This window comes from Carassius carassius, chromosome 16 (genome assembly GCF_963082965.1).
Source record: "Carassius carassius chromosome 16, fCarCar2.1, whole genome shotgun sequence".
NCBI lineage: Eukaryota > Metazoa > Chordata > Actinopteri > Cypriniformes > Cyprinidae > Carassius > Carassius carassius.
In genome coordinates this window covers 29,450,258-29,465,103 of record NC_081770.1, presented here as the reverse complement: position 1 = coordinate 29,465,103, position 14,846 = coordinate 29,450,258, and the positions used below count along the sequence as shown (strand labels likewise).

The 14,846-nt window shown below is 35.6% G+C and overlaps 1 protein-coding gene across 1 annotated transcript in view; it reads left to right on the top strand.

Annotated features, from left to right (window-relative positions):
• The window catches only part of LOC132160089 (E3 ubiquitin-protein ligase RNF123-like), a 122,026-nt gene that overhangs the window by 99,266 nt on the left and 7,914 nt on the right, over positions 1-14,846 (top strand). The window contains exon 37 of the mRNA XM_059569800.1: positions 5,862-5,956. Within this exon, the coding sequence (XP_059425783.1) occupies positions 5,862-5,956 (95 nt within the window). The remainder of the gene's footprint in view (positions 1-5,861; positions 5,957-14,846) is intronic.

The following is a 14,846-nucleotide window of genomic DNA, read 5'->3' as shown; positions in this document are numbered from 1 at the left end:
TGTGGCAGCGTTGTCACGCAGCTCTGCTCTGAAACTCTGAAACTCAGAATGAGCTAAAATGAAGCTTCGCAACCTCGCAAATAAAAAAAGCCTAGAGGGAGGGCCTTCTGCTCTTGGCCAATGCTTTGCTGTCTGCTGACGTACAGTCTAATCACAAGTCGTATTTACTGGAAAGGTGGGATTGACCGACTGCTCCGCCAATGACAAAAGCGCACAGGATACGCAAACAGAGGATGCACAGGTTTCTGTCCACAAGGCGGTCTCGTCGCGGTCCAGTTCTAATGCTGCGTTCCAGGCAGGTTTTTGAGCCTGTAAGCCACGATTTCAAACCACGACTCATGACTTTATAGCGTTCCAGGCAAGTCACGCCAAACTTCCTGAGCGCAAGCAATTGTAGCTAGATTATTAATTTTATTGCAATGTTATATTGTCCTAAAATCGTTTTTTCAACGTGCACCACTTGCGTAAACACTGCATCCATAGGCAATATTATCCGCAGAGGCTGCCATTGTTGTTTCGCAGGCTATGTGACGTCAGAGTTCGTAACTCGGAGTACATCTATCTAGTACGAGTTCACGGGTGGGAAGTCACGGGTTTGACTGCTGTTCCAGTGCACTTTCACGGGTAGAAGGTTGGAAAAACACGGGTTACGGGTTGCCTGGAACGCAGCATAAAATAAAGGTTTACCCACTTGTCGCTGAAATTCACCATACAATTGCCAGTAGCCACTGAGTTTACCACTGATAGACCGGCGGTGCATCAGTATACACACTTGCACCTTGTCTGGTTTAGGCCTGTCATTGATAAATAATGATGACAATAAAAACGCCAGTAGGTGACAGCAAAACAATGGTTTTAAGTAGGCTATTTATTGAATCGTTCAAATCAAACTTTTCGTTCAAAACGCCTGATTCTATTAGAAAGGAAACAAAAGAGTCCATTTGAATGGACTGTTGAATCGCTGGCTCACTTGATTCGTTGAAAATCTGATGAATTCAAGGAACAAAACACCGTGTTAAGGGCCGTTCACATGGCGCGCCTAAATACGCGTCGCTTTCTCCTTCTTTCCAAAGCGCTCGGCAGTTGCGCTCCTATGCGCTGTTGTAGCTATAAAATTAATAGCACATTTTTGCTCGCGCACGTGCTGATACTCAATAATTAATGTTCAATGAATATAAAAACGTACACCATTTCTTGACCATTTCATTTTCATTTCATGACTTAAATTATAAGGACATTCTAACTGTATTTATTAATTCTAACAGGCTTCATTGCGAAGTGAATGCTTTTGGACTGTTAGGACGTGTTTTTGCAAAGTCGGTGACTCAAAATGTCAGCTATATCCTCTCTCAATCCGTCACAAACAGCGTATGAGGACAATGGAAGCAATAAAAAAACAAGTGCTATAACAAGTCTCAGTTAGCTTACACGTAACAAAGGCTTTTAAATAATATAATAATGAAATACTGATAACAGATAGAATAGAAAAAGAATAGAGCAAGCTAGAGTTAGAGGTCTTTTTTGCCTTTGTTAATTGTATAATAAAAGAAAACCGATAGAATACAAAATAATAGAAAGCTTAATATTATTATTTTTTTAAGAATAGTGAGTGTTAAAGTTAGAAGGTCAAATACATTTGGAAGAGATGTGTTTTAAGCCGATTCTTGAAGATAAGGATTGGGTACAGACAATCCAGTAAAGATTTACCCAAACGAAGGGCTGAGACTACAGAATATCCTCAATGCAGAAAGCACTCTCTTTCACTCACACACAGTAGCCTATCAATTTTAGCATGTGGTGGAGAACAAATAGTTTATTATTTGTTTTAAACATTATATATTTATTATTTATATATATATATATATATATATATATATATATAATATATGAAAATACAGATGTTTAGATTATAATTCAGGTTTATTTTTACAAAATATAGATTTTAAAACGTCTCAATAAGCCTATAGTGATTGCAGAAAAAAGTTAACCATGCATTCATAAATTTGTAATAGGCAATTATTTATAATTTTACTGAAATATTTTAATAAAAGTAAAAAATACACTGTACACCTTTCTGAATATTTCAATATAATATCTAAATATTCTTTTGGATGCACTATTGAAGTCACTTTAATTGTAATATTCGGTCTCTACATGAAGAGAGAGTCAGTGGTCCACTGCGTGAGGAAAGTGAGTCGTGAGGAAAGTGAATCGTTTGCTGCTTGAGGAACGTGAGTCGCCAGCTGAGGAAAGTGAGGTGAGTGTGTATACTGATGCACCGCCGGTCTATCAGTGGTAAACTCAGTGGCTACTGGCAATTGTATGGTGAATTTCAGCGACAAGTGGGTAAACCTTTATTTTAGAACTGGACCACGACGGGACCGCCTTGTGGACAGAAACCTGTGCATCCTCTGTTTGCGTATCCTGTGCGCTTTTGTCATTGGCGGAGCAGTCGGTCAATCCCACCTTTCCAGTAAATACGACTTGTGATTGGACTGTACGTCAGCAGACAGCAAAGCATTGGCCAAGAGCAGAAGGCCCTCTCTCTAGGCTTTTTTTATTTGTGAGGTTGCGAAGCTTCATTTTCGCTCATTCTGAGTTTCAGAGCAGAGCTGCGTGACAACGCTGCCACAAATCACGTGAGACGCAAGCTCGCAACTGTGTGTGCGTATCTCCGCAAAGTGGGTGTTGTAAACTCAGCTCTGAAAAAAAAGTCTGCAATAGGAGTACAAATGTAATGTAATAAGTTTTGCCCTTTCGAACCTCAGTTTTCAGAGTTTCAAAACTTTTTTTCACCTATTCGCACACCAGTTTTCAGATCACTATTTACAAGGTTTCAAATCTTGAAAACAAACTATACACTGGGAGAACAGTGACAAATTCGCAACTCTGAAAAAATGATTGCACAACACCATAAAAAAGAGTGTTGCACTTCTGAAGAGGGAAAACTCAAAAACAAAATTATGTTTGAAGAGATGTAATTTTTTTTACCACTTTGCAAGCCTGCAAAGCTCTGTTTTCAGAGTTTCAAAAAAAAAAATTCACACATTGGCACACCAGTTTTCAGATCACCATTTACAAGGTTTCAAACCTGGAAAACAATCTAATACAGTGGGAGAACACTGACAAATTTGAAACTCTGAAAATTTATTTGGGCAACATCGTAAAAAAATGTTGCAGTTCTGAAGAAGGAAATCTAAAAAACAACATAATGTTTGCAGAGATATTTTTATTTTTTTTACATATTGCAAGCTTGCAAATCTTATTTTTCGATCTTGCAAAACTTTTTTTTGTAAGATTTTGAGTTTTCGAACACTTAGTTTCAACCTTTCAGACCTGTATTTTCAGTTTTGAATCATGGCAGGATTTAAATCCCATAGTTCTCTCCATGAAGACGCGTACATTTCAGCAAAGGATAAATGGATTTGCAGCACTAAAAATCGCTTGCAGTAGCTCTGTTACTAAATTTATTTAAAAATGGCCATCCATATACAGCTATGATCAGCTGTTCCTTCATCTTGGCTGAGCTTTCAACGTTGGTACCGGAAAGGATGAAGCTGATTGGTTGGTTCTTGTCACATGACCTGCGGTGCGCTTGCGGGATTCTGAAAAGTTGATATTTTTAACTCGATGCGGTGCGGGCGCGCCTGGAAAAAACGAGCGCGTCGCTTCCATTATGAGCACGCACGCATACTGCGTGCCTACATTTGAAATAACAAACTTGAGCGCGCAAAAGACGCGACATGTAAACGGCCCCTAATGCGGCAGGCGGATCGCGAGTAGTGCCTCAGTTCAAGCAGCTCGTGAACCTATCATACCGTGCTCTTTACTACTAGAGTACATAATGAACATGAATTAACATCAAACGGTAGGCTATTTTATAAGAGATTCTACGGTACAACACTTTCAAACTGCGGAAAACGTGTAAAGCTTGTAAACATTGCAATGTAATATTAACCTCAGTAACCTTTCGGTGTCCATAAGCTCATCAGTCAGCTAGAAAAATAACTATAAAGAGGAGCATTTTGCTATATTTATGAGCTATTGAATTTTAATATTTTTACTTAACCTGTTGTCTACATGATTCAACTCCTCCTATAAAATTTAATTTTACTAATTAAGAAAAACAGACAAAAAGTGTGAAAGACATGCACTCTTAAAAATAAAGGAGCTTAAAAGGTTCTTCACAGAACAATTTTGGTTCCACAAAGAACCATTCAGTCAAAGGCTCTTTGAAGAACAATCTCTTTCTGACCTTTTCATAATCTGTTATTGTCTTCAAATGTTAAAGGTTCTTTATGAAACCATTTAGACAGGAAAAAAAGGTTCCTCTATGGTATCATGAAGCACCTTTATTTTTAAGAGAGTATGACAACATTTACAGGATGCATTGAGGAGGACCCCAAACTATACTCAGGGGCCAAGTGATGCTTATGGTCCATGATATTGGTACAGATTTTGTGTAATAAACAACGCATGACTGTATGTTTCAAGTTGGAAAAGACATTTAGCTTATTCCCAGGTCATCTACAAGATGGATTAAAATGCTGATAAAGTCAAGAAAAGATGAGACATAAACACGTCAGTATGATAAAAAAGTTAAAATGTAAAATAAAAATTTTTTGAATAAAACATGTTTATTCTGTGGCACCTAAAAAAATCATTTGGCACCTAAGTTTTTTTCTTATAGGAGCCAATGGCTCCTTACTTGATTTTTTTTGTTTGGAGCCCTGCTTTAAAGTTGTCCAAATTCAGTTCTTAGCCATGCATATTACTAATCCAAAATTAGGTTTTGATATATTTACAGTAAGAAGTTTACAAAATATCTTAATTGAACATAATCTGTGCTTAATCAATTCATTTGCTTAATAACATTTGGCACAAAAGAAGAATCTTTAATTCTGACCCCTACAATGTATTGTTAGATATTGCTACAAATATAACCCAGTGACTTAAAACTGGTTTTGTGCTCCAGGGCAACATACAGTATGCACATGAAAAAATGCCACATTGTTTTGAAATTCTAATTTATATGTTGCATGCATATATATATATATATATATATATATATATATATATATATATATATATATATATATATATATATATAATAGTGTTCTGAATATAATTTTATTTCAGGAGCTCAGGTTTTTTTTTTTTTTTTAAAGAGAGAAAAAACTATTTTTAGAACTATTTTAGAAGTTGATTAAAATATGAATTGAAGAATTAGTAATACAAAAACAGAGATATAGTAAAATGCATTTTTGAATAAATTATATAATCACACACACACACACACATAATAAATTATAAAAAAATAAATAAAAATAAATGTAGTTCAATTATTTTCAGTGTATTTTTATGCAAATCTTAATATTGCATGTAAAACGCTGGGCCAGTGCAAATAAATGTGGCTAGCGTATTTTTTCAGTTTTTCTCAGTGGGAGCGCAGCGTTTTTTAAATGCCAGGAGCGTGCCGAGCGCTAAACGTCTTTTTCGTGCTGACCGCTGAGCGTTCGGGTGTTTTTTTTCTCGCGTCGAGAGTTGAAGAATGTTCAACTTTGTATAAAATGCTGCGCTCATCAAAAACGCGGCACTCCCATTCTTTTCTTGTCTTTCATATATATCTAATAAAAAATAAATAAAAACCCTGGCTATGCATTCTGTACTAGACTAACTGAGACTTGTCATGGCACTTGTATACTGTTGTTGTTGTACTGTTGTGCTGAAAATCCGGTCCATGTTTAGTCATGCTGTTTGCATCTGCATTGTGCAGAACTCACCAATGAACAATTCCTCAAATGTATCTTGTGTCAGTATGGTGTGTAAAGTCTGACATTTGTTGTATTTGTTTTGCCTAGATACGGACTACATCAGCACGGAGGAAGAGCAGAAAGTAGAACAGATGCTAACTTTCCTGACGGAGGAGTCCAAGCAGGCAGCTGCCAGCACTGCGGTAAGTACAGCTTCCCACACAGGTTTAGCAAACCACAGCCATCCTCTATATCATACCATGATGAGAGTCAAACTTTGACACCGATGGACAGCAATGTGGTGTCTGCTGCCTCAGAAAAATTGTAATTATAATTATTTGGTCAACTTACAAAGGTAACATTTGATATTTAAAAAAAATGTATATATTCCAGTATAATGTAAGCTCACATTAATAAAAACATAATGTATCTCCTTCTTAAGAGCTTAAAGGGGTAGTTCACCCCAAAATTAAAGTTTTATGTTCATCTGCTTATCCTCAGAGCATCCAAGATGTAGGTGACTTTGTTTCTTCAGTAGAACACAAAATAAGATTTTTAACACACACCACTGCAGTCTGTCAGTCTTATAATGGAGGTGAATAGGAATCACGGCTAAAACACACAATAAAAAAAAATTTAAACCCTGTGGCTCGTGACGATACATTGATGTGTAAAGACACAAAACAATCGGTCTGTGCAAGAAACCAGACAGTATTTCATTAGTTTTTTACCTCTGATTCACGCAGTGTTCAAAATGTTCGAACTCTCCTAAGCGCATCCTCCTTAACACTTTCTAAAGCAGGCGCATGAGGTGTCACCTTCTTTTTGTTTACGGTGGATCACACTTATAAATGCATTACCGCCACCTATCTCTGAAATGGACCATTGACACTCCTAATAGAGATTGTAGATAGTGTCAATGGTCCATTTGAGAGATAGGTGGTGGTAATGCACTTATAAGTCTGTGATCCGCCGTAAAGCAAGAAGAAAACTCCTCAAGCGCCTGCTTGAGAACGTGCTCAAAGTATGAACGGTTTGGACATTGCATGAATCAGAGGTAAAAAAAACTATATAAATACTGTTCAGTTTCTTGGACGGACCGATCGTTTTGTGTCTTTACACATCAGTGTATCGTCACAAACCGCAGGGTTTAATTTGGTTTTGATTTGGGTCTGTTTTGTTTTGTTGTTTTTTTTGCATGTTTTAGCCATGATTCATATTCACCTACATAAGACTGACAGACTGCAACGGTTTGTGTTAAAAATCTTCTTTTGCATTCTACTGAAGAAACAAAGTCACCTACATCTTGTAGCCCTGAGGGTTAGCGGATAAAAATCAAATGTACATTTTTGGGTAAAGTATCCCTTCAATGAGTGTGGTAGTCCATGTGGGACTTAACGCAACTTTTTTTTATATCATTAAAAAAATTATATCAGTCCAAAATAACAGATTTTTCAACAGCTATTCTAAACAATTTCAGTGCTATTTGCAGTGTTTTTGTGTGGTTTTGCCATGAAAATCTAGTAATAATCATCATTATGTAGCTAGAGAATACGTTTTTGTGACCATAGTTACCTGTAAATATGTTACTGTACAATTAGTAAATATGCAATAATCATTCAAATGTTTAAACAAAAGCAAAAAAAAAAAAAAAAAAAAAAAATCAATAGTTTATTCATTTAGTTTGATACAGTTTTAAAGTATGATGTGTATTTATGTATTTATAAAGGTAAACATATAGAATTCAAACATTGTGCAAATAAGACAAGGTTGCAAAACTTTTGTGAATCATGCCAGGACTGGTTAAACTTAAAGGAAAATTGTTGGTAAAAAAAAAGGCAAAATAATGTAAAGTTTTGGGAGACCACATTACTTTTGCAGGAGTTCAAAGTTTCTCAATTAGAGATCAAAGAGAATGCAGCGTTTCATGGGAGAACATATTACTTTTAAGAGAAAATGCAAATGGTTTGTGAGAGAATAAACTTTCTTGGGGAAAGGCAAAACTTTTGCAAGAGAACGCCAAGTTTTAGAGAACGCAAAATTTCTTGGAAGAATGCAATACTTTTGGAACTATATTTATTTCTTTTTTTTCTGAGAAAATGGCAGGTTTCATATATAATGCAACATTACTTGAGGGAGTGCGAGAAAATGCAGTTTCTAAGGTGAATGCAATACTTCGGAAGGAAAACGCAACATTTCTTGGGAGAACACTTTGTTTTGGGGAAAAGACAGAATGCAAATATTTTGAGAGAGTACAAAGTTTGTTGGCAGAACGTAATACGTTTTTAAGAGAATGCAATGGGTCAGAAAAAACGCCAATGTTTTGTTAGAGATGCAAAACTTTTGCTCGATAACGGTGAGTATCTTTTTCTTGGTGAGTGATCTTTATCTATTTTTCATGAGAAAATGCAAAGTAACTTGGGGAAACGCAATACATTCTTGCAAGAACATCCTAAGTTTTTCAGGAGAACAATACTTTTGTGAGAGAACAATGTTTCTCGGGGGAATGCAGAACGTTTGGAAGAACACAATAGTGAAATATAATAAAAAATGATAAAAAAAATAATTTTTCAGGAGAACGCAGTACTTGTACGAGAGAGTGCAACATTTCTTGGGAAAACAATAAGGGAGAACGCAACTCTTTTGCGAGAGAATGCAAATATTTTGCAAGAGAACAAAGTTTCTCAGGAGAACGCAATACTTTTGCAAGAGACCGCATACATTTAAAAAATATAAAAGCTTCGTCGGCAAAGGACACACAAAAAATCTACGTTTCAGTGTTCGGTATAACTTGGTTGTGAAAATTCAATACTGCCTAGGAACTTATAACATATTAAAGCTGAAGTAGGTAACTTTTGTAAAAATGTATTTGTGAAACCTGTCATTATGTCCTGACAGTAGAATATGAGACGGATAATCTGTGAAAAAATCAAGCTCCTCTGGCTCCTCCCAGTGGTCCTATTGCCATTTGCAGAAATTAATCCGCTCCCGGTAAGAAACAACCAATCAGAGCTGCGGTCCGTAACTTTTTTTGTGTTCAAGATTTACAAATTGTTTATAATAAGCAAGTACACCATGAATCCATTTTCCAAACCGTGTTTTTAGCCTGTCCTGAATCACTAGGGTACATCTATAATAAGTGTTTATATTCGGACTATTTTAGATTGCTTCGGGGGTACCGCGGCGGAGTAACCCGGTACCTTTGTGATTCTTCATAGACATAAACCGAGAGAAGTAGCTCCCGCTACAATGTTCTTCCGCAAGACGCAAGCAGTTCTGTTTATTAACCGCTAGAGCGTCAAAAGTTACGGACTGCAGCTTTAAACCAAGTTTCTTTTAAAAGGCTTGTTTCATTCACAAAAAAAGGAAGTGATTCGTTCATCAATGGTATAATCTTTGAAGAACATTAATCTGGCCGTCTTCTCTGTCCTCCTCCATCTTGTACTCTTTTAATTCGTGATGGATCTACCTGAACCAATGGAAGACAAGGACAGCATCAGTGTCACCATTTCATTTTACAGTAAACGACTACTTTATGGTCCTTCAGTGACCTTAAGTAATAAATCCTGCTATAGCTTTTAACAGCAATGACGGTGGGTGGCAATAAAAGCCTGTTAGTGATTGTCTGAAGTGGAATCACAAAGTTCTCTGAGGTTTCTGTGGCGTCACGTTAATGTAATGGCCAAGCAAATCCAGGATTTTTCACAGCCGTTACTCTGATCTAGCCCCATCCACCGCAGCATTAGACAGCAGAAAGTGAAGCTCTATATCCCCGAGAGCTTCCCCTCTGCAGAGAAATATGATCGTCCATTCCCATCTCCAACAAATACAGCAGCAGCATCAGCAGATCCACCTCAGCACAGAGCAGCCAATTCAATTTAAACAGATAATTCACCTCTGCGTTAAATTGAGTTGTGCAGTCTGCTGCATTGCAACAGCACAAGTAATAAGCATGTGTATTGTCTATAATAGCCATATAACCTTTTGATAATCATGTTAAAATAGGATATATAAGTAAATATGGGCTGCTGGCACGACATATAATTATATCAAGGACATTTGTTTTCTTGTTTAGTTGAATTTAGCCAGACAGCCAAGATTTTGTCATGAACATAACTTCTATTCACTTTTTTTTAGTATTATGTTTTGTTTATACAAAACAAAAAAATCAACAAAACTCACTTAAATTGCTTTTTGTTATTTTATGCATATTTTTTTGCTTTGTTTTTTTGCTTGCTTGTTTTTTTTTTGTTTCTTTTGTCATTTTTTTGTCAACATTTTCAAATTTTCATATTGTTTTTATTTGTTTGTTTAATTGATTACAGTTTGGTTTTTAACTTTTTTGTTGTTTTGCTTTGTTTTACATGTTGCTTTTTTTGTTGTGTTGTGTGAACATTTATTTCAGATTGTATTTTTGTTTGTGTTTTTCTTTTTTATACCTTATTGTTGCATGTTTGTTTTTTGTTTGTTTGTTTGATTGTTTGTTTGTTGTGTACAAAAAAATAGCTTCAGCAAGAAACTATTTGTTTGATTCAACAAAATTTATAACATATACTTTTTTGTTTCTCATGTTTGTTTTTTTCATGATCAAAAAAATAGTGGGTTGGTGAACTATACCTTTAATATTTGTATTATTATTATTACTGTGGAAATATTTTTTTATTTTTAAATAAATATTTATTTAATGTAATTGTACTCTAAATAATAAACTAAAACTGTCAGTAGGTGGTGGTAAATGTCTTAAGGCATTGAGTCATTCATTCATTCATTCATTCATTTGATTTGTTCAAATGGCTGATTCATTCAAAGCCTAAATCTACATATAAAAATGAAAAATTGTCTTTGTCAGCTGCTACCCTACCTGTATAAAAAATGAGAAATTATGAAGAATATAGGAAATAACCTGTTGGTATCGCAGCAGTCGCTTTTCATTTGCACCACAAGGTGTACAGTTTCACATTTTACCTCTGAGATTAAGTGTTGATTTCACTGTTTACTTTCAAAAACCGTCTCTTGTCAATTATTTCTCATTTACTTTTATAGTCCTGGATCACACTGCAGTGTGTCTGACACTATATTTTCAGTCAGAGCTGCATCATGTGAATGATATTCCAAAACACATTTGCGCTTCAGAGAATCACTGCCATAATTATCCTCAGTTTTCTGTCATTAAACTACGGATGGAGAATTGTGCCAAATTACATATGAAACCGTGAGGTAGTGTGAGCCTCAGGTAAACCAACAATTTATTTAAATTTGGTAAATGTTATAAGATATTCTTGTAATTTTCTGCAAAGTATGTATTCAGCTGCTTTTTATGCTTGATCTGCTAGGAAATACCTTCATTTTTTTTTGCCAGTACTTCAATAAATTAACATAATGTTAATTAATAGAGAGAAAATCAAACCAACCACATTTGTTTTAAGAAATATTCTAAATTTACTAAGTTATTAATGCAGAAATGCATCATTTGAGCCTCTTATGTGTCTTTAGAGTTAAACTGAAGCTGACAACATGCAGGATTTTCCAATAAACGCAGATCATCTGGTGCAAACCCATTTATGAATGCAGATCACGTTGCTGTGTCTGGTTAACGCTGAGGGAACAAAACAGCGTGGTTTTACATATTTATCATCTGGCCACAATTTAAACAAAAAATACGATTTTCTTGTTGCGTTATGATATTCCTTGTGGCAAGATGATTTGTTTTCATGTCACAAACTTTAATAAACAGAAATATTATTGCTATTGTTCCCCTTGAGGTTTTGAGTGATGACCTGTAGCTAATGCAATATTGTCCATGTGTTTTGGCGGCATCTTTTATAAGCCATTACCATTTATTGCTATAATAATTCTACTTACTCATATTCAACCCTTTCATTAAAAGTTAATACATTACGTCTCTAAAGATCAAGCATTCTTAATTGTGACCGTTGTTTCTGTGTAGATGCTCAGCTGTTGTGACCTTCAGTTATTTGATTTCGGTTATTTGATTTGTTGTGAGTGAGGAAACAAAGAATGACTTAATATGTTTATTATAATGGCGAAGAGCTTCTTATTTATGTAGATGTTTGTATAAATGCACATTTAACATTGCAAGTTGAATAAACATTTGTTTTATGAACTAACAACTTGAATTAACAATTAACGGTATATATGCGAATTAATATTAACCTACATTAATAAATGTACAACACTTCTTAACTGATACCTAATGCATGAACTTTTTCAGAGTGAAAGCTACTATATTCAACAGGAAAAATATGTAGAGCAGGGTTTGATTTCAATTTAAATAGACAGGAATATGAAAAAGTTAGGGTGTTTCATAATAAAGACTAGTTGTTTATGGGCGGGGCTTAGAAATAAAAGGGCGTAGGGATGTCATATGAAAAGTTGCTTTAGACAAAAAAAAAAAATTAAGTGATTACGAACATGAAAATTGTGCTTGAAACTTTGCATAGTGTATGTTTTGAGCCTTACGCATCTTTGGCAGAACAGAATCTAGCTCATTGAGCGAGTGTGATCGTGCGGGTGTTTGTTTCCACACTCACTGACATTTGTTTACACTTCTCTGCCAAGTGCACCTTGCCTCTGACGTCCAGGGTAACAAAGCGTGCGACCTGTCTTTTGTGCTGCAACAATCTGATCCGTGTGTGTGTGTGTGTGTGTGTGTAGGGTCACTCGAGACATATTCTCTGTAAAGTGGTGTCTGATTACCAGTCATTTCTAGCCATGAGCTGCTCTTGCCTCCAATCTGCACTCAGTGATGATCATTAACAGCCCCTCGGTATGTGTTCCCCTTTTCTCATTGCTAAACGATGCGAAACATAGAACATCTCCAAGACTTGGTTATGTGCTTGTGAGCTTGGTTGGATGTAACATGTAGTATTTCTATAATATTATAGTATTTATTAATATTTCATAATAGTTTGTTCATGTTTCCACTGTTCAATAACATTTTTAATTTTAGTTTTTAAAAACGTTATATTATTCAAAGTGATTTTTCATGTAATATTCACATTTATTATTAATTGTATCATGTACTTTTACAAATATTTTAGTCTTAGTTATCAATAACAGCACTGCCCCCCAAAAAGGCATTGGTTTAATTGCTGACACACCAGCGTGAATTTATTAAGAATAATGTTGGAAATGTACGAAAACAACAGATTCTGTTTGCTTTCTTCAGGTAAGAATGTTACAAGAAATAGCACTGTTTGCGAAAAGTTTGCGAAACTTTTGCGAAGTCTTCATTAGACATTCAAATGTATGTTTTTGCACTAAGAAAGTTTTTTGCAACAAGTTCACCTGGGAACAAAATCTTGTCACAAATGTTCTCTTTTGAGAGAGAACTAATCACTGGATTTGCAAACGTTTGTGAAGCTCTTTAAACATTTCCACATTATTTTAAAGGCAACCGTAGCAGTTTTACATACGGCATTTGCTCAAGCAATTGTTTAAACAGGTTGTGTGCTCATTGCACGCTCCAATCAATCTTATCGATCTCTGAAGATGTAGGAAAGAATGCTTCCCCACGGTTTACACTGGACAGTTAGGGATATACGGCAGCGGATTAAGAAAGCATTTAAGTCATTTCCTGAACTTGAATTGTATTTGAGCTGAGGAAGCCAACAGGATGCAAAATTTAAATTAAAATGAAAACACATAAGGAAGCAAGTACATACAAAAAAAAAAACATTCACATTTTCTAGAAATCTAGTTTAATTTCTAATTTTCTTGCTGCCAGCTGTTTGTAGTGGCAGGCCAGCAAATTGATACTGTTTCAGGAAGGAAAACATGTCAGTATTTAGCCAAATTGTTGTCAAAATACCAAGTTTGCTCTCTCTCTTCTCTGTAGTTACTGTGTTTGCCTGACCAGAGGTCACTTTTCGAAGATACTCGAAGTGCTTTGAAGTTCCCAGACTTATTTCCTCTCTGAGCCTTGTCCTAGATTTCAGCTTCAGTGAAGACATGAGCTTAGGAAATCTGTTTGCTCCTAAAGAAATAAATGAATTAAAAACAAACTAATGATGCAGAAGAGTGGAAGAGGAATATTACAGTTTTCTGAATCTGCTGGCTTTCGTTTGGGAAATCAACTCTTACACGTTTTTGACAAATCTCCATCGGTGCGTCTCGCCACAGTGAAATCCGTTCCTGCACGGACAAGACGTTTAGATGAACGCCAGTATTCCTGCAAGAAACAGTTATTTTCACTTCAGGAAAAATGAACTTTGATAACTCAGGATGGAGTTGTGGCATTTTTGACACCGCTTCGCACTAATTCTCCTCAGGAAAGCTCACTGCAATTACCTGACGCTTTTTCTGGGAGCTACAATTTTAACTCCCACAGCAAAAGTACGGCCTCCTCTTTCTGCGAGTCTCCAGCTGGCTTTACAGTGAGCTGAGATTGACATTTCTTAGTGACCCGAAAGTCCAGAGAGGATTTATTTTATTATTATTTTATTTATATTCTAGAAACTGCCAGCCCGGCTGTTACATAAGATGATGAATGAAAGTGATGAGACTGGACAGCAGCAGGGCTAGTATTGTATATTAAAGATAAAAAATAAGATTAAATCTATTGACACATTAGTTAAAAGAAAGTTTTTCATAAACCAATTAAATTAATAAACATGAACATTGATCTCCAGTAAACTTTGTAATGAAGCAGAATTAGTAAAGTAACAGTTATATACAGTCGTGGCCAAAAGTTTTGAAAATTACATAAATATTGGAAATTGGAAAAGTTGCTGCTTAAGTTTTTATAATAGCAACTTGCATACACTCCAGAATGTTATGAAGAGTGATCAGATGAATTGCATAGTCCTTCTTTGCCATGAAAATGAACTTAATCCCAAAAAAACCTTAACACTGCATTTCATTGCTGTCACTAAAGGACCTGCTGAGATCATTTCAGTAATCATCTGGTTAACTCAGGTGAGAATGTTGATGAGCACAAGGCTGGAGATCATTATGTCACGCTGATTGGGTTAGAATGGCAGACTTGACATGTTAAAAGGAGGGTGATGCTTGAAATCATTGTTCTTCCATTGTTAACCATGGTGACCTGCAAAGAAACGCATGCAGCCATCA